Source organism: Leuciscus leuciscus (genome assembly GCF_965113295.1).
Source record: "Leuciscus leuciscus genome assembly, chromosome: 15".
In the NCBI taxonomy this organism is placed as follows: Eukaryota; Metazoa; Chordata; class Actinopteri; order Cypriniformes; family Leuciscidae; genus Leuciscus; species Leuciscus leuciscus.
Genome location: NC_138739.1, coordinates 22145945 through 22172477, shown reverse-complemented (window position 1 = coordinate 22172477; position 26533 = coordinate 22145945). Strand labels below are relative to the sequence as shown.

The 26533-nt window shown below is 38.2% G+C and overlaps 1 protein-coding gene across 1 annotated transcript in view; it reads left to right on the top strand.

Annotated features, from left to right (window-relative positions):
• The window catches only part of LOC309474979 (uncharacterized protein), a gene marked incomplete at its 3' end in the record, with an annotated part of 83229 nt that extends 57622 nt beyond the window's left edge, over window positions 1-25607 (top strand). Inside the window, exons 6-8 of the mRNA XM_082137598.1 lie at window positions 7070-7246; window positions 16021-16197; window positions 24853-25607. Of these exons, the coding sequence (XP_081993724.1) occupies window positions 7070-7246; window positions 16021-16197; window positions 24853-25607 (1109 nt within the window). The remainder of the gene's footprint in view (window positions 1-7069; window positions 7247-16020; window positions 16198-24852) is intronic.
• Between the last annotated feature and the right edge of the window lie 926 nt (window positions 25608-26533).

Genomic DNA, 26533 nt, shown 5'->3' with positions numbered 1-26533 from the left:
AGGGACAAGTTGAGCTGAAGTATGAATGGCACCAAGAAAGAGGGAAGGTGGAGGTGTATATAATGGAAGACTCCCACCTGGTTTTTCCCGTTGTTCTGGGATTGGACTTTTTGACTCATGTTGGTGCCACCTTTGACTTCTCACAACTCTGCTACAAACTACCCTCTAAAAGAGGTGACTCTGGTTATCCTTTTATCTGTAGTCAACAACCATCTTTTATCCAAGGATCTGGAAATCAAATGATTGGCTCTCATCCACGGAGCAACCTCAGCTTGTATTATCCTATAACTGAGGAACAATCATATTCCTTTTCGAGAACCAGAAAGGATGTGCCAGGAATGGTTGACGGAGATCTGTTCCCTCCTGAGGTACAGCAGCTGATGCAGGAATGGCCGGATGTAACATCAGGAAAGTTGGGAAAAACTTCAGTGGTAAAACATCAAATTCAGACCTCAGACGAAGTTCCAGTAAAATCCCGTGCTTATAGGGTTTCACCATTTAAAAAGAAGATTATTGAGGAAGAAGTAGAAAAGATGTTGAAAGAAAACATCATTGAACCCTCTCTCTCTCCTTGGTCGTCACCCGTTGTCCTGGTAGAGAAAACTGATGGAACATTCCGATTCTGTGTTGACTATCGGAAGGTAAATAGCAAGACCATTTCAGATGCCTATCCTATGCCCATGATCCACGAAATTTTGGAGTCCTTGGACGGGGCAACGTGGTTTTCTGCCTTAGACCTGAAGTCAGGTTATTGGCAGGTGGAGATGGCAGAGGACTCTAAGCAGAAAACAGCCTTTGTTACTACAGCAGGTCTATTTCAATTTAAGACCATGCCGTTTGGAGCACGGAACTCATCAGCCACTTTCCAACGGTTGATGCAGACAGTATTGAGTGAGATCGTTGGAAAGATCTGCTTCGTGTATATTGATGATATCATCATATATTCCAAGACAAAAGAGCAACATCTAGTCGATTTGAGGGCTGTAATGGAGAAATTGTTTAAAGCAGGATTAAGTCTGAACATGAAGAAGTGTCACTTCTTTCAACGTCAGCTGAAGTTCTTGGGACACATAGTGTCAGACAATGGTGTGGAGGTGGATCCTGACAAAACCCAAGCCATAAGTGAATTTCCAGTGCCCGGTGATCTCTTGTCGCTACAGAGGTTTCTAGGACTTGTAGGATGGTATCACAAGTTTATACCTCATTTTGCGGATGTTGCTGCGCCTTTAAATCATATGAAGCGGAAGGGAGTGAGATGGAATTGGACGCAGGAATGTCAGGACAGTTTTGAGCAATTGAAACGTGCAGTCACAAATCCTCCTGTGCTATCTCAGCCTAATTTGTCACTCCCCTTCCAGGTACATACCGATGCAAGCGACGTGGGGCTAGGTGCTGTCCTTACTCAATGTACTGAAGAAGGTGAGAAGGTGATTGCCTATGCTTCAAGAATGCTAAAGGGGGCTGAAACGAATTATTCAACTTCCGAGAAAGAGTGCTTGGCAGTAGTCTGGGCTGTGGATAAGTGGAGGCATTACTTGGAAGGAGTGGAGTTTGAAGTTTATACAGACCATGCAGCCTTGACTTGGGCCTTTAATTGCCTGAAGACGTCTTCAAGGTTGACCAGGTGGATTCTTCGGCTGCAAGCTTTTTGCTTTAAGGTTTTCTATCGACGGGGTTGCCTCAACCAGGTACCAGATGCTCTTTCAAGAATATATCCGGCCCGCTCTGAAGGTGTGTTACCCTGCATGGTTATAACAAGATCCAAACTCACTACTGACTTGCCACACAATCTGTCTGAGGTAGCTAAAGCCCAGGCTAGTGACCCTGACATTCCATCATTGAAGAAATGTAATCAAGATCTGCCTCAGAAACCAGGGAGGATACAAATGGAGGAACATCAAGGCATTCTGTATCGACGAGTACCTCTAAAACAGGATGGGCATAAATTCCAAGTGGTGGTCCCACAAGTCTTGGTGAAGTCGTTCTTGGAGTACTTCCATGACAACCCCTTGGGAGGACATCTAGGCAGATTAAAGACACTCATGAGGGTCCTAGAGGTGGCCTGGTGGCCTACTGTTCGCAAAGACGTTTGTGAACATGTCAAGACATGTAACGTTTGCCAGAGATACAAGGGGGAATGTTCCAAACCGTCTGGGCTTATGCAGTCAACAGAAGTTACGGAACCCAGCCATACGCTGGGAATTGATCTAATGGGTCCTCTTCTTTTAAGTAAGAAAAGAAACACGATCCTGCTGGTGATTGTTGACTACTATACAAAATGGGTAGAACTCTTTCCATTAAAAGATAGTACAACACCGAAGATAGTGAAAATACTAAAGGAAGAGATATTTACCAGGTGGGGGGTACCTCGATATCTTGTATCTGACAGGGGGCCTCAATTCACTTCAAATCTTTTGGTTGAACTATGTAAAGATTGGGGAGTGGGACAGAAATTAACAACCAGTTATCATCCCCAAACAAATTTAACCGAAAGAGTAAATAAAACCTTGAAAACTATGATTGCATCATTTGTTGGAGATAAGCACTCGAATTGGGATCAGTGGCTTCCAGAGCTAAGATTCGCTATCAATTCAGCACATCATGAGTCGACTGGTGTAACTCCGGCACAACTGATGCTTGGAAGATCTTTGAAAGGTCCGCTTGAAAGACTTTATATAAAATCACCATCTCCGAATCAAGCTGCCTATACATTGCTAGACAGACAAAGAAGATTGTCAGATGAGGTGGCACGTAGAGTGGGATTGCAACGTGCCAGACAAGCCAGATATTACAATGCCCGGTATAAAGATGCGCAGTTTAAACCAGGTGATCTGGTCTGGTTCCGTTCTCATCCTATCTCTAGTGCTCCTAACAGGTTTTCAGCCAAGCTTGCGCCTAAATGGGAGGGGCCTGCTAGGGTGGAAAAGAAATTGGGGCCAGTAAACTACAGTATAAGATGGGGTTCTCCTGAAAAAGCTGACAGTATTAATGTTGTTAATTTGAAAAGGTACTATGGTCCTATTCCTACTATGTCATAGATTGGGGGAGGGAACTATGTAGCACCTCTACATATTTATATTTAATTTATGTCAGTGTGTGATGCAAGAATGGAAATGGGATTAAGGTTATCAAGTTGTATCTTGATTTCTAGTACGGTGAAGTTCTTGACTCCATTTCCTATAATGCTGTGCTGGACTCTTGTATTATTTCCTGTTTTTGTTTCTTCCTGTTTGGTGTTTTCTTCATGAATGACGATTGCATATGTATATAAGGGGGTAGGAACCAATGTGTGGTGTGTTGTTTTCCCGGGAACTCTTCCAATTGACGGACCTCAAACTTACCAGGTGGATATCCTTGTTTGCAGCATGCCTCACTGGCAGGATTTACTTGTGTTGTTTTGGAGTGTTTCGTGACATTGGACTTTTTGATGCAATGCAGCACCAAAGACTGGGGTACATTTGTCTGGGACTAATGAAGGTTGTGGTAAGAGTTATGCGACTCATTTGTCAGTGCAAAGACAATGGGGACTATGATGAGTATTGACCAGTTGGACTTTGTTCATTTGTTGGATTAATGATATGTACTTTCTGGGTGTTTATATAATACACATCACCTTTGCAACGTGAGATGACTGAACTGTTTGTATTTTATTGATGTGACATCGCTAAAATTGAGAGTGTTACACGCTTTGGAGAGCATTTACCAAAAGCTACCATTTTGTTGACTTAAAACGCTGTCTCAGTGTAGACGGAAAGGCCAAAACGGAGAGAAAAATATACGTTTTCAAACGGAAACGTATTAGTGGGGACATGGCCTTACCCGCTTTGACAAAATGTTGATAAGATACCATACACTCTCCAAGTATCTCATATGAGACCTGTAGTTTATCTGTCTTCCATTTCCTCTCTGCCTGCCTCCATTTTTTTCTAAGCAGCCGACTCTCTTCATTGAGCCAAGGCTGAGTTACAGTTTTTGATTTTACCTGTTTTCAGGGGGCAATACAATCCAAAATATGATTACAGCCCATACTGAAGTCAGATACCAGCTCCTCTAAACCCCAAATAGATGGATTGTACTCAATAACTGACATAACGGCATTGTACTGGTCAGAAAAGTTAGAGGCAGAACCAGCATTGATCGCCTGAGCTCAACGGCTAACTGGCACGGACCCCGAAGGGAGCCCAGCAAATGTGACGTTAAACATAATAACAAAATGATCTGAGAGCCCCATGTTCTCAATAGTCAGCTCACCCACTGGTACACCCCAGGACAGAACCAAATCAAGAGTATGCCCCTGCTTATGTGTAGCACCATCGACAGACTGTGTGAGGTTGAAAGAGTCCAACAGCAACAAAAAATCTTGTACCAAGGGCTTCTCAGGGCAGCAAATATGAATATTTAAATCACCTAATTTAACAAGGCTATCACAACGAGTGATCAGAAGATAAAAACTCCCCAATAAAGTCCTTGTTATAATTAGGAGGTCTGTATATTAGTGCACAAATAACTGGCCTAATCAAGACCACTTTAAAAACTTGCACCTCAAAACTAGAAAACTTGTCCACTGTCAACAGCCTGCATTTAAAACAATTCTTAAATTGACGCAACCCCCCTCTTCTTAACACGACGTCGCGAAACTTTAATCAACCTTGACAACTCTCGGTTCTGAGGAACATCCGAAACCAGATAAGAGTATCTTGCATCCTGTTGACACGAAGAGGTACGAGATGAGTCGATGACATCCACCAATGAGCCCACATGCACGGCCGGACCAGCCGCAAAGGTACGGGCTTGTCTCTGTTTCACCAACGCCTCCACGCTTGCCCAGTCATCTCCTATTGCGTTTCCGAGAGGCCACACAGATTCACAGCTGCGTGTGCGATAAACGGGGAATCACAAAACTTATTTAACAGCTGGAAGCCACCACCGCTGACTCTTGGAGACTTAAAAGAAAATCGCGCTCATAAACGCGAAGAGAACTAACTGGCTGCACAAACAAGGATAAAAACGAGACAATTAAAGCATAAAACACAAACAGCGACCGACGGCATGCCAAACTCACAGGTGCCATCTTTCCCATTATTTCCTTATATGCAAATGTATGTGTCCAATGTGAGTCTGGAGAGCTTCACACAAGTCCTGTCATCTTCTCTACAGAAAACCCTCAAGACTTTTTCTTTAGGTCTAGTAGTGTGAGGCTGCTAAGAGCGACGAGCCGGTCCCCGATCTTTACGAGGGGAAGTACGACCCTTTCTTTGTTGTACCTTTAATGCAAAGAAATCATATTTTGAGGATTATGTTTTCTCATTGAATTTCAAAGAGCATCGGAAAGTTGTGGTTTACAGCGGTTCATGTTTAATAGAAGCGTTTTGTGAGGGAACTATTTTTTATTCGATAATGAGGTCATCTTCTGGTTTAATGCTAATTCAGGGCATTATATGTAGTGTGTCTTTGGTGGTAGATTTTAGTGTGGGGAGTTTTTTTTTTTTTTGGTGCTCGAGTTGCCGATTTGTTTTGTAAATTCTTGCGCAACTGGGATTTAAACCCGGCTAGTAACAAGTCCTGTGTAAACAGCAGCTATGGGTCATCTGTGTTGTGTATGTGACAACTATTATATAAAAAAAGAAACTTGAGTTTTGTTGTGGTGTATATGATGTTTGTGCTGTGGTTTCATTCATTTCATTCATTCATTATTTACAGTAAGATTACCCATAAAACATATAATGCATGGCTGGCTGAATTCTGAATTGAGAGGGTCCATACTGGAGAGAAGCCGCACACATGTGGGAAGAGTTTTGCGCGAACAGGAGTCCTGAAGGATCACATGAAAACTCACACTGGAGAGAAACCTTACAAGTGTTCACACTGTGAGAAGAGTTTCAGTCAGTTAGGAAACATGAAAACACGAGAGGGTCCACACTGAAGAGAAACCGTTACACTGCCCTCCATGTGGGATGAATTTCAATCAATCAGACATACGAATGACCAATGTCTAAAATCATGATCTATGTAGTTCATGTTCAGATCAAACATTTTCAAGTGCGACACTGCGTCCTCATCAAACATGACCCAAAAATAGTTTGACCAATAAAAGCTCTCTTTTCCATATTAATCAGGGCAAAGAAACATCATACAAAGTTGTCACTGTGATCAGAGTTCAACTTAAAGACAGTTTCAAGTGTGAGATTCAGATCGCACTTCTTTTCTTGAGAAGCTTTGACTATCTTCTACATCAATCAAAAGAGAAAGGGGGGTATTTTATACTAAGTCTGTGAGAAATGAATGATCTAATTTCTTTATTGATAATGTAGTTATTGGAAAATCAAACTAAATTTAGGTTCAAATTAATATCTTATCCCACTGTTAGGGTAGACTAGTTATAGAATGAAACGTCTCCTAAATAAAAGAAGCAGAAAAGAAAAAAACTACTGCAAAGATGGTTGTCATTTGTATTTTTATTTTTATTACTGATGTTTTATTTGTCTCAGATTGTGAGAATCAATATACTGACAAAACAGTTTTTTTTAGTTCAGCATATCCTGACTCAAATAAAGTCAGATCTCTGCTGTTGATCTGTAAAGCTTGTTTCAGGAGTGTCACTATTAACAGCTGCTAAAAAGCCTCTATTTTGAATGTCGATAGTTTAATAGTTTTCAGCTCATTCATTATGCTGATGTCTTCAATCACCTGTAAACTGACACTTAAAGCTCATTTCACTGGTGTCAACAGACTGAGACAAACTGCATAATTTGAAAATCTACAATTTATTTTGTTATAGTCTGTGATAAACCATATTTTATGTAAAAACGACTACAAACTAAAAAACGATTAATACAAATTAATCTAAATGTGTTATTTGTTGCTTATTAATCTGTTAGTTTTAGTATAGTTTATCCTACTGTATTTGTATTCTTACATTTTCTTTATATTTGGATTATTTTAATTCTGGTATTTATTCATGTTTTTCTACATGTTTTGTACAAATGTATATTTTGATAGATGAACATAAATGGATACAATGTGTAAAATTGTGAAAACAAATTTGATGATTTATTTTTGATGTGGGCAGATCTGCTCCTCCTACCACACACTGATTCCCCTTCAGTGAAGCTCCTCCCACTGCAGTTCACCAATAAATGCTGGATTATTCCCATCAGTCTACAAGTGAAGAAGCTTGAGGACAGTGAGAACATGAGTGATCCAGAACTCTGCAGGATAAAAGATGAAGAAATTGAAGAACAAAGAGGTTGGTGTTTATTTTTTATTCTTTATTAATGATGCTGAAGATCATTAAAGGGATACTCCACTTTTTTCGGAAATATGCTCATTTTACAACTCCCCCAGAGTTAAACAGTTTTACCGTTTTAGAATCCATTCAGCCGAACTCCGGGTCTGACGGTACCACTTTTAGCATAGCTTAGCATAGATCATTGATTCTGATGAGTCCAGTAGCATTTTTTTCAAAATGACCAAAGAGTTTCAATATTTTTCCTATTTAAAACTTGACTCTTCTGTAGTTAAACCGTGTACTAAGATCGACGGAAAATGAAAAGTTGTGATTTTCTAAGCCTATATGGCTAGGAACTATTCTCATTCCGGCGTAATAATCAAGGAACTGGGCGTTATGATATGACGCAGCGCCTGAAAATAGGTCTAATAGGTTAGACAAACTTAGTCCCGGTCACGTTGGAAGTTACCGAGCTGGGGACTATTTTCAGGCGCTGCGTCATATCATTACGCCTGCTGCACTCATGGTACGGCAGCAAAGTTTCTTGATTATTACGCAGGAATGAGAGTATAGTTCCTAGCCATATCAGCCTAGAAAATCGCAACTTTTCATTTTCCGTCGATCTTAGTACACGGTTTAACTACAGAAGAGTCAAGTTTTAAATAGGAAAAATATTGAAACTCTTTGGTCATTTTGAAAGAAATGCAACTGGACTCATCAGAATCCATTATCTATGCTAAGCTATGCTAAAAATGGCACCGTCAGAACCCGAGTTCGGCTGAATGGATTCTAAAACGGTAAGACTCAACTGTTTAACTCTGGGGGAGTTGTAAAATGAGCATATTTCCGAAAAAAGTGGAGTATCCCTAGCCTGGCTAACGTCAGACCACTTTCTCTTTGAGACGTGGTCTGGATACTACATGTTCATTTTCTCGTATTTGAGGCGTGGTTTACGAATGCCCAGAGCCGTTTATTGGGCGCTACAAATGTCTATCAAATGCGCCTGTACGTAGCTTATAGCCAATCGTTTCAAATTATACCAGATGACGTAAGTAGAGCGACAGATATTCAACGAAGAAGACGACGATGGGTCAGAGATTTATGTGTACACCAGAGAGTCCTGCACGGGTCCGATTTTGTAAATCCGCACCCGACCCGTTTTCCAACAGCAGCACTAATAAAAATCTGCACCGACCCGCTTAAAATAGAACCGACACCCGACCCGCACCCGAAATAAAATCAGTTTAGACTATCACATTATAGACACTTACAAAAATGTTTATTGCCAGGTCATACAGAAGTTATTACACGACAATTAACACAAGGACAACTTCAGCCGAAGCTGTCAAAAGGCCGATACATGAAGAACATGGCTAACGTTACCACACAAATCGAACAGACGCGGCTACACCACTATATGCCACACAATTTCGTCTAGCCTACATCTGACAATTTTGGGTTCAAACACGCCCTGCACACCACACATACTTAACAGTGTTAAATATGAAAAATACTGCTTTGTTACCACAGTTATCTGCGTGCTTCCTCAGGGATGAAGTTCCACATTTGCGGCTATCCAACACGAAAATGTTTGCAGCAAAGCTTTTTACAATATTTTCTTCAGATAACTCCAAATTTCTCCCACACACTGGACTTGATTTTTGATGACGTATTGTCGACAACTTTACAATGCTATTCTTTTCTTCAACTCCTCAGCATCCATCTCGACGACTGCAAGCAGATCGCGCGCGCGGTTATGATGAATTTTTAAAAGTGGAAGTAGCCTAGGTAACGTTATAGATTCTGGGAGGGGTGGCGCGTCGGCACAAATAAACTGATGTGGATTTTAAATTATTTTATCAACTTGAAATACAGGCATATTTTTGTAGATGTGTTTGCTTGCTAAACTAAATATGCATATATTTTTACGTCTGTCATGTTGGATCCATAGATAAACAAACTGCTTCGGTGTGTCGCATATACTTCGTCATCGTCTTGCTGCTCCCTCCCCGTTCTGTGATTGGTTCCCTATTTCAGGGGAAAAATTAGCCCATGGTAGCCAGACTACCTTGCAGCGTGAATAAAATCGCGCTGCTCAAGGCAGTATGGGGAAACCCAGGCTAGAGTATCCCTTTAAGGTTATAAAACTTCATGCAGTTGAAAAGATTTTATGGTTGTAGTAAAAAAAAAAAAAAAGCTATAGGAGCTGTGAAATAACAGTTAAAGTAAAAAAATAACGTACAGGGCCATTTTTAATTTATGTTTTGACATTTAATCAGATTTCCAATACACTTATGTTCATTTTTCCCCACAAAATTTTGCATTTCATTAGATTTTATAAAATTACTGTGCACCAATTTTTTTTTTGCTGCTGAATTATCGACTCTCCTTTATAATATATTTTGTGTTGTTGTAGATTGATCATTTTTGTTGTTTTCTATAATTCTCTATAATAAGTAATGTGTGTATTTAGTGCAATGTGTTTAGTAACCAGTTCCACTATAGATAGATATACTACAGTGATCAAGAAAAAAACAGCAATGTTTTCGGATCGGTATCAGCCGATACTAAGAATTTGGAATATCGGATGGTTTATGAAAATATGGTATCGGTGCATCCCTAGTTGTCAACATCAGTAACTCTAACTAAATACTATCCAAGTGGTTTTATTTTACATTTTACATCTGGTTCACAATTTTTGCAACCATGTTACTGAACTTTTGTTGTAAATATTGAAAAAATTTGACATTCACATGATTTTATTAATTTCTAGAAATAAACATAAAATATAAAAATTAAACAGTTTGTTTTAAATAAATAAGTTTTTCTTAAATAGGTAACAGGAATGCAACTTTTGCGTAAATGAACCAAATACTTATTTATAGTGAGGGGTGCACATACATAACTGGTGCACATGTGGTAAAAATAAATGATGCGCACCAGAAAATGCATGCGATTCGTGGATTAACTGCTAAGTTTTACCAACATTACCAACACCATCATTTGGACGTGTTTTATCTTGCCAATTTACACATTTTAAACACGGAAGAAGAGGTGAAAATCAGGACTCACGCTGTTATCTGTGCGCAGTTATAACTTTCGTATAGCGTCTGTCTACTTTCTGCTGTTACATCAGTGTTCACTTTCCCCCTTCACATTTCTCTCTTTGATGTTTTTATGATTTACAGAAAACTTTTTTACTTTCATTTTAGACTTGCAGGAGGAGAATGAGGAGAGCGAAGAACTGAGTGAAGCAGAGGAGAAACATGGAAAGAGTTTCTCATACAAACAAAGTCTTAAACTTCACATGAGAATCCACACTGCAGAGAAACCTTTCACATGTGATCAGTGTGGGAAGAGTTTCACACTAAAAGGAAATCTTAAGGATCACATGAGAATCCACACTGGAGAGAAGCCGTACACATGTGATCAGTGTGGGAAAAGTTTCACACACAAAGGAAACCTTAAGCATCACATGACAATCCACACTGGGGAGAAGCCGCACATATGTGATCAATGTGGGAAGAGTTTCATACATAAAGGAAACCTTAAGGATCACATGAAAATCCACACTGGGGAGAAGCCGCACATATGTGATCAATGTGGGAAGAGTTTCACACATTTAAGCTCTTTTAAATCACATCTGCATTATCATTCAGGAGAAAGACCATATAACTGTGATCAGTGTGGTAAAAACTTTGCTAGGGCAGATACGCTGAAGGTCCACATGAAAGTTCATACAAAGGAGAAGCCTTACATGTGTTCTTTGTGTGGAAAGAGTTTTAGTCAGCTGGGTCATTTAAATGTACACCAGAAAATACACAGTGGTGTGAAGAATTATTTGTGCTTTGATTGTGGAAATACTTTTATTACAAATGCTGAACTGAAACTGCACCAGAGAATTCACACTGGAGAAAAACCTTACAAGTGTTCACACTGTGACAAGAGATTCAGTCAGTTAGGAAACATGAAATCACATGAGCGGATTCACACCGGAGAGAAACTGTATCACTGCCCTCCGTGTGGCATGAGTTTCAATCATTCATCTTCTCTACTCTATCATACAAAAAACAAATGTCTGAAATGAGATAATGTTTGAATTAATCTTCAGATCCAACTCTTTCAAATGCAATGCTGTGTCCTCATCAAACGTGACTCAATAACATGTTGAGCAATAACATTACATGTAAATCAGGACCAAATCAGACATGAACTGTCCAATAAATGTTTCTTATGCTAAAACAGTGTTAAAAAAGCTAAAAAACTGCCACCTACTGTACATCTTTCTCTTGCATGGGTGATGTTTCTGCACTGTATTCTTTCATGAGAATGTAGTGCCTCATCCACCCCAGAGGATCAGACTACTTTAATATCCACCAAACTTTTCTTAATGCTTTTTGTTTTTGTTGCTAACTCATAACCAGCTTCATTCCGTTATCCCAACATGTGTCGGTATCAACAAAAGTACAATTATACCCCTCTGTTTTCAATCTATAAAATAATTCAGATATTATACTTTTGAGAGCTGATGAAGAATCAGAACAAATTACAGAAAACCCTCAAGACTTTTTCTTTAGGTCTATTGTGAGGCTGCAAAGAGCGACGAGCCGGTCCCCGATCTTTACGAGGGGAAGTACGACACTTTCTATATAGTGTTGATATGGCAACTAGTAATTGCACGTTTCGTCATGCTGGCATGTTTGGAGGTTGTGATGGCTACGACCACACAGGGTAACATCACCTCAGTTTTAAACATTTGATTACAGTTTTATTATTTCACCTCTTTAGTTTGTTGCACTTATCATTTACAGTCATCTAAACTATGATATCTAAATAATGAACACAACAGTTTTTTTGATTTAGTTTATTTTGCTTTACCTTTACATTGATTTACAGGGAGTGCACTAATCACATGTTTCTTTGTGTTGAGTTACCTGGACTATTGGGGCAGTCCCTTCCTGGTTGGGCGAAAGGAGTGGCTAAGGGCTGAGGAGACCTATATCCGGGAGCCAGCTCATTAGGCCATACCATGTCTCACCATGTGCCGGGGGGGATTTTGTCCTTAGTTAGCTCTTGAGTTTTCATGTGTTAGTTTGTTTACCCCTTCTATCTTATTTGGTTTTGTCAAGCTGTTATATAAGCTCCCTTTTGTGTTTTTGTGGCAGGTCAGTTTTTTGTTCAGTTAACCTTGTGTTATGAGTTTATGTATTTGAGCCTATAGTCAGTTATTTTTTGTTGACCTCTTTTTAAGGCCTAGTTATTAATTTTGGTCTTTATGTAACTTTTCAATATTTTGGGTAATAAAACCCCTTTTTTTTGGAAACAGTCTCCTGTGTCCTCTTGCCTCACTGCCTTGGTCCCTGACAGAGGTATTTAAAACAAGTGTGTTACATCCTGCATTAGGTTGTCCCCCGCTCTCCCTTACAATGATCTCGCCATTCAGATGTTATTAAACCTATAAATTGTTAATTTTTTAATTGTAATTTTTGTCAGCACTATTTGCAGAGCAAAATGGGTGTAACTTGACCATGTCCAGCTTCACACAAGTCCTGTGAAAAAAAAAAAAAGTAACTGAGTTTTGTTGTGTTGTATGTGATGTATGTGCTGTGGTTTCAAGCAGATGCTTTTGTGCACATTGTGGGGAATAAAACCCTCACTATTACAACTTCTCTTTGTAGCCTACAGCCTAACTAGATAAAGATCATTGACTTTTTTTTAAAATAGTGAACGCTCAATAAACCTTTGCTTCTTGGAGCTGAATAAAACAACAGATTTCATTTTTAGCTCTTGGTGCAAGCTCTGAAACATCTCAGAGTGACTTGTATTAAAATATTATGAATAGATGAACAAAGACTCATGATAAACCATCATGTGGATTCATTATTTACAGTAAGATTACCCATAAAGCAATGCATGGCTGGCTGAATTTGGAATTGATACTACACTTGGGGCCTATTATTAGGCTAATACCCACCGTATGTAAACATTTAGTATTTAAATGAATATTCACACATGTCATCATTCATCCTTGTGACTCATCCTCATCATTCTTCTCTTATGGCTCCTAGAAGGTAGCAGGCACGATTTTAACAGGCTGTTAAAATGAAATTCCAAGAAAAGTGCTGGATTTGCCAAAGTCTTAATAAAGGATTTTTGAAAGAACCACAAATGTGCAGTTTGCTTAATTGCCATCAGAGTCCCTGGAGGTCCGATGATGACCTTGGAGGTCGTCGAAAGGGGTCTTGAGATCTGCTGCTACATACACTCTCAGAAAAAAAAAGTACATAATTGTACGTTTAGGGGTACAATGGCTTGTCACTGGGGCTGTACCCTCAAGGGTACAATATTGTACCGTAACTTTTAAAATAAAAGGTACATATATGTACCTTTTAATGCTTTTTGACCCTCATGTACCTTGAGGTCCAATAATAAGCCCTATGGGGTATGTTAGTGTAGATTGTACTTTGGGGGACAGAAATGGACTGTACCCCTATTTCTGACAGATATCAGAAGACCTGCACAGAACATGCAACGCATACACAAAAGCACAACGAGAATAACAGTTCTACCAAGGTTGTATTATCAGGACAGACTACCCAAAACATACTGATAACACCTTCCCTCCAGAAAGAAGTATCATTTTCACTTTATTCTGTAGAGAAATACACATGAAAGAAGTACAATTCTGTGAACTAGATCAAGTCAGGTAGAGGTTGACCCCTGTAACCTTAACTTGGTCAACAGAAAACAGACACAGAGTCATCTGATTAGTCTTCAGGCTTGCCCTCTTTTATTAGTTTTTAGCTGTTTTCCCAATAAAAAGAGCCTGTTCTCAAGGTCCTCGTTCAGAGTAATAAAGATTAGTCACAGACACCATAATGCACTTAGAAATATACTGGTAGAAATGCTGACAACAAAATATGATTAAAAATATATGTGAATCACTTGTTGAATATAATAATGATTATATAACTTGATTAGTATATATATATATACATTTGTCAAGTGAGTTTTTAAGACACTGGTTTAATTTTAAACTAAATGGCTGTATTATATCAAGTTGACATGAACTGTTCATCTTTTCTTTTCTTATGTGCACTCAGATATGTCTTGGTTGGAGACAAAGATAAATGTAATGTTGATTATGGGCAAAAGCTTTATTCAGAAATCTAAATATATGAAGACACAACCAAATTTCTATTTTTTTTTTTTTTTGTAGATTTTATTTGTAACTATACTTTCCATCACTGCAGTGTATAAAAACTAAAAGGATCAAAAACTTTCAGATAATAAGAGACATTGGTGATTTATTAGAAGAGGAATGAAAAGACTCCATATACAAATTATTTTATTTTTTTTAAATATTTTTGTACCTCCTGAACTAGGTGGTCTCGGACCGATAGCAAACAAACTCTGGAACGGTTCGCTTGAGATGTGAAAGCAATCCGACCCAACGGACCAACAAACCAAATGGTATTATAATTCATAACGGTAAATGTACTAAATAAATATCAGTAGTGTCTGATTTCAGTTGAAAACCAAAAGAGCACCTCTTCATCTTAAAATGTTGTGTAATTGCGCTTCTCAATGCGAGAATGCTGTCCCGAAGAAGCCTTGATTCTTGCTTTAGCTGCATTATAACATTCGTAGTGTTTGCGTGTGTCTTAACACTGTTAACCACAGCACTTTGAGATCCAGAGAGCCCTATTTTAACAATCTAAGCGCAGTCGGGCTGGGGCTCAGAGAGAGCATGTATGCATTTGTTTTGAGAAAAGTTGTAAGAGTTTTGTGTTTATTGAAGATGTCTATAAATGTGCACCGCATTGACTCACTCTTCTGAAATAAGATTAGAAGTTTACAGTGCTTTCTATATTTACATAATCATAAAATATGCTTTAGTTACTCTACTTTACATTGTTAAAATGAAATTGAATACCCATTCCACATTTCATGTTACTTCTAAATATTTTATACTAAGTATGTGAGAAATGAATGATCTAATTTCTGTATTGATAATGTAGTTATTGGAAAATCAAACTAAATTTAGGTTCAAATGAATATCTTATCCCACTGTAGACTAGTTATTTATCTGTAGTGGGGAATTAAACGTCTCCTAAATAAAAGCAAAAAAATAATAATACTGCAAAGATGGTTGTCATCTGTGTTTGTATTTTGTTTTTGTTTTTTTATATATATTTTTTTTTACTGATGATTTATTTGTCTCAGATTGTGAGAAACAATATAATGACAAAGCAGTTTTTTTTTTTGTTCAGCATATCCTGACTCAAATGAAGTCAGATCTCTGCTGTTGATCTGTAAAGCTTGTTTCAGGAGTGTCACTATTAACAGCTGCTAAAAAGCCTCTATTTTGAATGTCTATAGTTTAATAGTTTTCAGCTCATTCATTATGCTGATGTCTTCAATCACCTGTAAACTGACACTTAAAGCTCATTTCACTGGTGTCAACAGACTGAGACAAACTGCATAATCACCACTTTTGAAATCTACAATTTATTTTGTTATAGTCTGTGATAAACCATCCAAAAACTAAAAACCAAATAATAAAAATTCATCTAAATGTGTTATTTGTTGCTTATTAATCTGTTAGTTTTAGTTTAGTTTATCCTACTTGTATTCTTACATTTTCTTTATATTTGGATTATTTTAATTCTGGTATTTATTCATGTTTTTCTACATGTTTTGTACAAATGTACATTTTGATAGATGAACAAATGCATACAATGTGTAAAAATGTGAAAACAAATTTGATGATTTATTTTTGATGTGGGCAGATCTGCTCCTCCTACCACACACTGATTCCCCTTCAGTGAAGCTCCTCCCACTGCAGTTCACCAATAAATGCTGGATTATTCCCATCAGTCTACAAGTGAAGAAGATTGAGGACAGTGAGAACATGAGTGATCCAGAGTCCTGCAGGATAAAAGATGAAGAAACTGAAGAACAAAGAGGTTGGTGTTTATTTTTGATTCTTTATTAATGATGCTGAAGATCATTAAGGTTATAAAACTTCAAGCAGTTCGACAGATTTTTTGGTTGTAGTAAAAAGAAAAGAAAAGCTATAGGAGCTGTGAAGTAATGTAGTTAATGTGAAAAAATACAGTGCACTTTCTATGAACCGGGTAGAAAATATCCTGAAACTCAAATTAAACATTTATATTGGTTGTCAATAGGGATGCACTGATCCAATATCCAGTATCTATCAGCTCCGATACTGCAATTTTTGGACAGGACTGATCCAAATCCAATACTTTTCGTACTCGTGGTCAGTGTTGTGCCAGTTCATACTTAAAAAGAACTAGCTCAAAGTTCAGTTCACACAGATGATAATGAACTAGTTCATGTTCATAGTTCATTTTTTTTAAAAATGAACTAAGTTCACATATCTAAAAATGAACTAGTTCACGTTCATTTGTTAAATTCTTTTTAAGATAGGCCACTATCTTACTCAATAGAACCTCTTTACCATCCATTACCAGCTGCAAATCACTGCCACTCCAAAACTAATCAAAATTATTGTACCAATAAACAAGAGACAATTATTATAGCCAGGAGAAAAATTATGTTGAGATAGAGAATATATTTACCCCTTAAATAATGTGTAATCATGATATGTAGAAATTGGAAAATACAAGGTGCAGTCAAGGTATACTGTATGTTCAGTGAAACTTTTATTTAGCCAGCATGAACCAAATTACCCAGGACTTAAAAAAAAGGTATATTCAGGTTCATGGGGAAAAGATCAGCCTACTGACAAAAATCCAGCATATTCTGAACGGCAGTAACTATGTAAACCAAACCAAAGTAGTCATGTACTGTAATGTCAAATTAGCTTGGGCTTACCCTGCTCAATGTGCAATACTCAACCAACACATTTTCACACCTTCAAAAGGAAGTAAACAGTGAGTAAACGATGAAAATGCCATTTACATTCATTTATAATAAAACAATCTTCCTGATTATATTTGTCTAAAGAAAATGAACAGCTAGCAGCTGAACAACTTAACTTAAGATGACCTTACCCTGCTCAATGTGAAATACTGGACCAACACATTCTAGCATCCTCAAAAGACAGTAAACAGTGAGTAAACAATGACAATGCCATTTACATTCATTAATATTTTTTTTTTCTAACTCTTCCTGACTTATATTTGTCTGAAAACTGAAAACTGAAAATTATACAGCATATAGCTCTAATAAACAAACATAGCATTCAATTTCAGATGCTGGATTTATCTGTACAGAAAGGAGTCAAAGGCTTCAAAGTGCAATAGTCAAGCAGCATAACTTACTGAACGTAAACATTTGGAGAAAAAAAAAGAAGGTTGACTCCTGAGTTTTTGTCATGCTGGAACATCTTTACAAGATGTCCCACTCTTATAGCACCACAAAAGAGTTACAGTGGATATTACTAGTCCAATACATCAACCAAGAAGTTAAACTTCTTTAAGCTTTCTGTTTGCATTCAAGAGCAGTTGCTTCTCAAAGTTTTCATCACCAAGCCTGTTTCTCCTGGGCCTGAATATTTGGCCTCCGATACTGAAAAGTCTCTCCACTGGAGCGCTTGAGGGGAGTGCAGTGTTGTATTTAAGGAAGAGCTTTTTGAGCCTGGGCAGCAGCATGTACTCTGCAAAGCCATCTGTGGTTGGTGCATCCAAGTAAGTGTCTGCTTCATTTTTTTTGAGATTCTGAGGGTTTTGGTTAAACCTGAAGAAGGAAGCTGTTGTGTCTTTGTCAGTATCACCACTAGGCTGAGACTGATCAGAGTTTTGTGTTTCTGAGTCATCTGAGTTGCTAGTTAGAAGTTCTCGTTTCAGCATAACTCGGTAAAGCAGCCGTTTTTCCTCATCCTCCACCCAGTTGAGCTTGAATATTGGCAGCAGCATGGCTGACAATATGTGTTCCTTCTTCTCAAGCATGGCTTCAACCCTTGTTTTCAGTGACTGCAGGATGTTTAGTATGAGAGGACGGCATGTAATCAGACCTTGTGCAGCAGTGGGCTTTGTGCTCTCCTCCAGCAGGCCATTCATATCATTTTGTAGTTGTACAATGGTCGGAGCCAAATACCCGAGGAAGACGTTTTTCTCTCCCTGCAGGATGTTCAGTGCAGATGCTAGGGGCCTCATTACATCCACAAACTTGTGGATGAAGCTGATTTCCTCTGCAGAGAACCGCCTAAAGCCAAACTCATCACAGACAGCATGCAGGATAAGGTTGTCATATGCAAGAGTGACAGTATCAGCAGCTTCATTGGTGTCTGCCTGGGGAATTAATGTTGCTATGTGAGACAGTCGCTTCATAGCAAGATACAAAGAGTTCCACCGTGTATCATTTGGGAACACAAAACCAATCCCAAGCTTTCCCTCAATAAAATCTGAAGCTTTGGGGCTTCTTTTAATCCGGTTCCACAAAGCAGATGCCTTAGCAAAAACAGCCCTCGACAGTGTTTTGTACTGTTTATCAGTTACCTTCTCTGTGTCTTTGGCAACAAGATTTAAGGTGTGAGCCATGCACCTTCTGTGAGGGGGAAGACGGGGGTCTTCCAATGCTGAGAGAGGCTCAGGTTCCATGTCATCCTCTTCATCTACAGCAGGAGGCGAGGTAGATCCTGGTTCATTTTCATTTTCAGTTGCTGCATTATCACTGTCAACATCTGGATCTGGATCTTTATCAGCAGTGGGAAAATCTTCTGTGAAACAGTTGAATGCTTTCACAAAATTAGAAGCATTGTCTGTCACAGTGCACACAATCTTGTTTTGGATTCTGAACTCTTTATGCACCTCTGACAATGCTTTGGCGAGAACATCATGTGTGTGTGCTCCTCGAACACGACGGCATGCAAGCACTGCAGAGCTTCTCTGAGAGATATTATTTTTGTTGAGCCAATGAACAGTAATGCCTAAAAACGCTTTATTCACTGCAGTCCAGCAATCTGCTGTTGTACATACGGCATCAACTTCAGAGAGTTCATTCTTTAAGTCAGAAATATTCTCCTGGAATGCATTGTTCAGTAGTTTCTGTACCTGCTTTCTTGAAGGCACATGCCTGGATGGCTGCAAACCTGTCACTAATTTGATGAACGATGGCTTCTCGACCTTACTCAAAGGCTGCAGATCTCCCACAATGTAATCCAATACAAGCTTGTCCACTTGTTGCTGGGAAACGAAGGAAACAGCAGGTCCTTTACTAAATGCAGTGAGCTTAACTTGGGTGGGTGTGCTTGGCGGCGGTCCTCTCTTCGTTAATGATTTCTTGCGTTCATCAGTCAGTCGCAGATATTTGCCAAGATAGCTCGGATGCCGTAACTCGATGTGTCGCTTCAAATTTGAGCTCGATGTGGCTGACGTACGCACTTGTTTGTTTAGTCCCGGTGGGCACAGTTTGCACAAAAACGTTAGGTTTTTTCCGTCTGAGTCTTCCTTTGTTTGTACATACAACTCTGCTAAGTGCTCTTCAAAACTGGCTTCAGCAGTAACTAAGTTTGAATCACGTGAACTAGTACTAGCACTAGCCATGCTGGACCATCATCAAGGTGTTTGCCGTAAACAGTGTCGTAAAACCTGACTTTTCAAATGAGCGTGAACGTGAACTGCGCGTGCTGCTCATTCCTGCCAGAGTGAGCGCCGCTCTCGTTCACGTTCATTGTATGAAAAGTGATTCGTTCAGTTCAGCGTTCGGCGAAAATATGAACGCGTTCAGTGAACGTCGTTCATTGAACGCGTTCATGCACAACACTGCTCGTGGTTGTTACTGTTAAGCTCCAGAAAAGGCAAAAAAGCATAGTAAAGCTTTGTGCAGTATGTTGTGTTGGACAGATTAATATTTACTCTTCAGAAACTCTTTCTCAGGCTCAGCCATCCTCTATTCAGCATTTAAACAGCATGTCACGTTCTGTTACGACAGTCAGCGCGGTAAAACTCACTCCGAGATGATTCGATACCCTTATGAAAAAGAAGTATACTGTACTTCAAGTTAATTTTATGAAGTATACTTAAGTAATGTTCAAGTATATTTTAAATATACATTAAGCAGTAAGTATACTAATGTCAATATGTACTTGTAGTAAACTTGTAAGTGTAACCTTGCCACTGTTGCCTTTGGCTTGCTCAGTTGGGGATATTTGGGGATATTTAATTTAATGAATCAATCAATCAACAATACTATTGATCAGCATTACCAAACGTGGACGTTTTCCACTCGAAACAAACATTGATGTATTATTTTAATTTAATACTGTGAAGCTGCCACAATACAATCTGTATTGTGAAAAGCGCTATATAAATAAACTTGACTTGACTTGACTTGACTATTTTAATAATTGGGACTAAATTGGCCCAGTTTTAGTATGTAAAAGTATATGTTTAAGTGCACTATAAGTGTAACAGTAGTAAACTTTAAGTGCACAACTAGTTCACGTTTCTCATTTGTACTGCGAGTGAACTTATGGGTATACTAGTAGTTTACTATTTTAATACTTGTAGCAAATTTTTAGTTTATGTAAGTACACTTTGAAGTATACTTTCATTAAACAACTAGTTTAGTAGTTTTATACTACAAGTTTTCTTTAAGTGAACTTGACATTATACTTATAGTTTACTATTTATATATTATTTTTTGCACTTGCAGTAGGCCTAGTCTATTAAACTATGTTCAAATTTAATTTTTTATACTTGAAAAATACCTTTAACTGTAGTACTGTACTTTAATTTTAAAAACATTTTATTAGCTTCATGCATCCTTTTATCAACACTTGAATGTTGATAAGTTTCATTAAGAAAGGCAACATTTTAACATTTTGGGTTACGCTTCATTTAATTTGTTAACATTAAGCAGTTTTGATTTGCAAGCTTTTTAATGTTTGATGATCATGTTATTTTACATTTGAGTGAGCAATCTTCTATCTCTTGTTACAGCTTCTTCTTCTCCTGTGTTTTGATCCGGAGATTCTGTACTAGAAGATGTGTCATAGCGCCCCCTACCGTATAACAGTGAAACATGGATAGCTGCAAAATTAAATAATGAGTTAAAGGACAAGTTCGGTATTTTACACTTAAAGCCCTGTTTACAGATCGTATCTGATGAAATAGAACGGTTAAGATTAAAATTTGGACACATGCTGCTGTCCCGAGAATTTTAGGTTTATTTCGCTTCCCCCCCCCACCCCCACAATGGTTGTCTATGTGCACTGGAAGATTCCGTCCTAAAAACACATTAAACTTTCGTTTACAAAGACGTGAAACTCACCGAGTGGTCAGGGGTGTTCACTGATATGTTCACTCAAAAATCGCTGAAAAAGATGCATTCCAACAGGTTTTATCGTAGTTTTTGTCCAACTCCATTGACTTAATAGGACGTGCTGTGAGACCGCAGCACCTTTACGGTATTACTCCGCCACTTCTTCTTCTGATTCTTCTGTGTATTCAATGAAATGCCCATGGTTTGCTTGCAATTGGCAAAGGTGCATTATCGCCACCAACTGGGCTGGAGTGTCTATTATTCAAGCGCTCAACGGAAGAATCACGGGTGTGACGCTTGGCAAAATAGGTCCACAAAAGCGAAATAAACCTAAAATTCTCGGGACAGGAGCATGTGTCCAAATTTTAATCTTAACCGTTCTATTTCATCAGATACGATCTGTAAACAGGGCTTTAAGTGTAAAATACCGAACTTGTCCTTTAAGTAGAATTAAAGTAAATTCCTATGTACACTAGCAGTGGACTAGCTAAATAGAAATACACAGAATTAGAATCATATCTGTTTTATATCAATATTTTAATCAATATTTTCAATCAAAGTAAGTTACATAAGACTGTATATGATAGGGTGACCATACGTCCTGTTTAACCAGGACATATCTGGCCAGGATTTCGAGATCGCCCAAAATGCCTGGGATTCGGCTTTTGCTTTCTACAGTCACCATTCATTATGTTTACATTATTACGTTATTTGACACTGACACGTACGAAAAACCTAGTTTAAAGTCAGTGGCGCGTTGCGCATGTTATTCATATGCTATTTTAAGGGCGCGTGCTTGGCCATAATCAATGTAGCGTGTGCACAACGCGCATGCACTTTGATTCTCTCATCTACACAGAAGGAGCAGTTTTCATTTTTACAAATCATACATTATTACAAGGAAAATATTAGGTCTTGTAGGTCTTGATAAGCCTAGGGCTTCTGTGTCACGAATCCACACACAGGAAACAAGGGAGAAGATCCAATTGCAGTAAGTATTTATTAGGGAAATCCGTATCAGTGGTCAAGTCCAGGCATGGGTCAAAATCCGATAAGGCAATCCAAAACAAGACACAAACAAGAACAGGCAGGAAACAGAACACAAAAGTGGCATGATAAATACAAGGACTCCGTGACACATACTAAAACAGACAGGCTTATATACACAGGGAAATGACAATGCTAATGGGGAATAGGCTGAGTGCAATGATTAGTGACAAGGGACAGCTGAGTGCAATGAGGAAACAAGGATCGTGGGGAATGTAGTTCAGAATGTGACAGACACCGTGGGGAAGGAGGACATCTAGTGGTAACCAGGGAACACAAACCAGACACTGAGACATTCTGCCTATCCCTTTTTGAACAGTGTGATTATTATGCAAATGTTTGTTTTGTTTTATTTTTATTGATGGATATTTCATGTGTTGCTGTCTTTGGTTTAATTAATTTTTTAGTTGTTCAAAATAAAGAATTAATTAATTAATTAATTAATTCATTCATTCATTTGAACAAACTAGGGAAATCATTGTTGCGTCCATGAAGATGTGAAAAAATGACAAGAACGGCCCTGACGAGAACGTCGGTCTCCTCGGCTGTGAACCGCTCCTGGCGCGCCTGGCAAATCCGCTGTTATAATAGCAATCCACCATGGAACAAGCGCGCCTGCTCTTAAAGGGAATGTGAGATGTCACTCTGATTGGTTTATTTCACATTACGCCCAAACCACACCTATGAATAATGAAGGTACTTCAGACCAACTCATTTTAGATTTGTGTCGGGCGCAAGAGTCATTTATCCCGCCGGTATAATAGCAACAACGGCCAAAACTCGCCCCCAAAGTTAACGCGCGTTTCAGATCGTTAAAATAGGGCCCATGGACTTTTCTGTCAGTATAAGTAAAGTATGCTCAAGTGCAATTCGAAGTATATTTCTGAGAACTACATAAAGTATTTTTCTGCTAAGTAGACTAATTTCTTATTTTGTAGTTTAAAATAAGTATACTAATAGCACACTTGAATAAACTTCTTCTTCGTATGGGTACCCTTTAATTTATACTTGATCTGTATATATGAAGGTCTGTGAATTTGCTTATCTAGCCGGAGTTATATATATAAAAAATAATAATAATAATATAAATATATATATATATATATATATATATATATATATATATATATAGCTTAGATGTATACAAATATAAATCTTAATGTAATATACATTTTTCATGAATGTATTTTATACGAATATTCCCCACTAAACTTAACATTTCATTAAAGGTTTCGATTTTATAAAATTACTGTGCAGCAATTATTTTATTTATTTTTTTGCTTCTGAAAAATGACTCTCTCCTTACAATATATTTTGTGTTGTTGTAGATTAATATTTTGTTGTTGTTGTTTTTCTCTATTATTCTCTATAATAAGTAATGTGTATATTTAGTGCAATGTGTTTTGTAACCAGTTCCACACACAGAGAGTTATAGATATTCTACAATTATCAAGAAAAAAACAGCAATGTTTTCGGATCGGTATCAGCCGGTACTAAGAATCTGGAATATTGGATGGTTTATGAAAATATGGTATCGGTGCATCCCTAGTTGTCAACATCAGCAACTCGCACTAAATACTATCCAAGTGGTTTTATTTTACATTTTACATCTGGTTGTAAATATTGAAAAAAATTGACATTCACATGATTTTATTCATTTCTAGAAGTAAACATAAAATATAAAAATTAAACAATTTGTTTTAACTAAATATTTTTTTTTCCTGAATAGGAAACAGGAATGCAATTTTTGCTTACATGAACCAAATACTTATTTATAGTGAGGGATGCACATACATAACTGGTGTACATGTGGTAAAAATGAACGATGCGCACCAGAAAACATGGAGGGAAGTGCTTTTGAGTACCAACATGTTCGGGGACAGGGACACGTTTACTTACTGGAGTAGGAGTTTTCTCCAGCTTTGGTCAAATTTGGTAAGCAATCATGATGATAAGTGTGTTCATTAATTATTAGGGGTGCAACGGATCGTATAGTTGATCTGTGATCCATACGGGACAGGCCCCACGGTTCGGCACGCATGTGATTCGTGGATTAACTGCTAAGTTTTACCATTTTAGAGTGAAAGTTACCGTTGCCGAAAGTATCATTTGGACGTGTTTTGTCTTGCATAATTTACACATTTTAAACGCGGAAGAAGAGGTGAAAATCAGGACTCACGCTGTTATCTGTGCGCAGTTATACTGTAACTTTCATATAGCGTCTGTCTACTTTCTGCTGTTACATCAGTGTTCATTTTCCCCCTTCACATTTCTCTTTTTGATGGTTTAATGATTTACAGACAACTTTTTTACTTTCATTTTAGACTTGCAGGAGGAGAATGAGGAGAGCGAAGAACTGAGTGAAGCGGAGGAGAAACAACATGATGTCAGAAAAGGAAATAAATCTTTGAGTCACTCACAGAAAAGAAGATCAAACAAATCTTTCACCTGCTCTCAGTGTGGAAAGAGTTTCTCATACAAACAAAGTCTTAAACTTCACATGAAAATTCACACCGGAGAGAAGCCTTTCACATGTGATCAGTGTGGGAAGAGTTACACACAAAAAGGACACCTTAAGGAACACATGAGAATCCACACTGGAGAGAAGCCGTACACATGTGATCAGTGTGGGAAGAGTTTCACACAAAAAGGACACTTTAAGCAACACATGAAAATCCACACTGGAGAGAAGCCGTACACATGTGATCAGTGTGGGAAGAGTTTCACACAAAAAGGACACTTTAAGCAACACATGAAAATCCACACTGGAGAGAATCTGCACACATGTGATCAGTGTGGGAAGAGTTTCACACAATTAGGCTCTTTTAAATCACATCTGCGTTATCATTCAGGAGAAAGACCATTTAACTGTGATCAGTGTGGTAAAAACTTTGTTAGGGCAGGTGCACTGAAGGACCATCTGAAAGTTCATACAAAGGAGAAGCTTCACGTGTGTTCTTTTTGTGGAAAGAGTTTTAATCACCTGAGTGCTTTAAAATTACACCAGAAAATACACAGTGGTGTGAAGGATTACATGTGCTTTGATTGGAAAATACTTTTATTAGAAATGCTGAACTGAGACAGCACCAGAGAATTCACACTGGAGAAAAACCTTACAAGTGTTCACACTGTGACAAGAGATTCATTCAGTTAGGAAACATGAAAAGACATGAGCGGATTCACACCGGAGAGAAACCGTATCACTGACCTCTGTGTGGGAAGAGTTTCCCTCATTCAGCTTCTCTACTCTATCATACAAAAAACAAATGTCTGAAATCATGATATAATGTTTGAATTCATCTTCAGATCCAGCTCTTTCAAATGCAATGCTGCGTCCTCATCAAACATGACTCAATAACATAAATTAGGACCATATCAGACATGAACTGTCGAATAAATACTGTTTCTTATGCTAAAACAGTGTTAAAAAAGCTAAAAACCGCCACCTACTGCACATCTTTCTCTTACATGGGTGATGTGTCTGCATTATATTCTTTCATGAGAATGTAGTGCCTCATCCACCCCAGAGGATCAGACTACTTACAAACATTTCTTAGTGATTTTTTGTTGTTGTTGCTCAGCTTTATTCCATTATCCCAACATGTGTCGGTATCCAACAAATACAATTATACCCTCTGTTTTTAATCTATAAAATAATGCAGATATTATACTTTTGAGAGCTGTAAATTACAGAAAACCCTCAAGACTTTTTCTTTAGGTCTATTGTGAGGCTGCTAAGAGCGACGAGCCGGTCCCCGATCTTTTCGAGGAGAAGCACGACTCGCCAAACTCTGCTTTTGAGCCTTTCTTTTTTGTACCTTTGATGCTAACAAATCATATTTTGAGGATTATATTTTCTCATTGGATTTCATAGAGCATCGGAAAATTGTGTTGGATAGCGGTTCATGTTTAAATGAGGTCATCTTCTGGTTTAATGCTAATTCAGGGCATTATATTCAGTGTGTCTTTGGTGGTAGATTCTGGTGCTCGAGTTGCCGATATGTC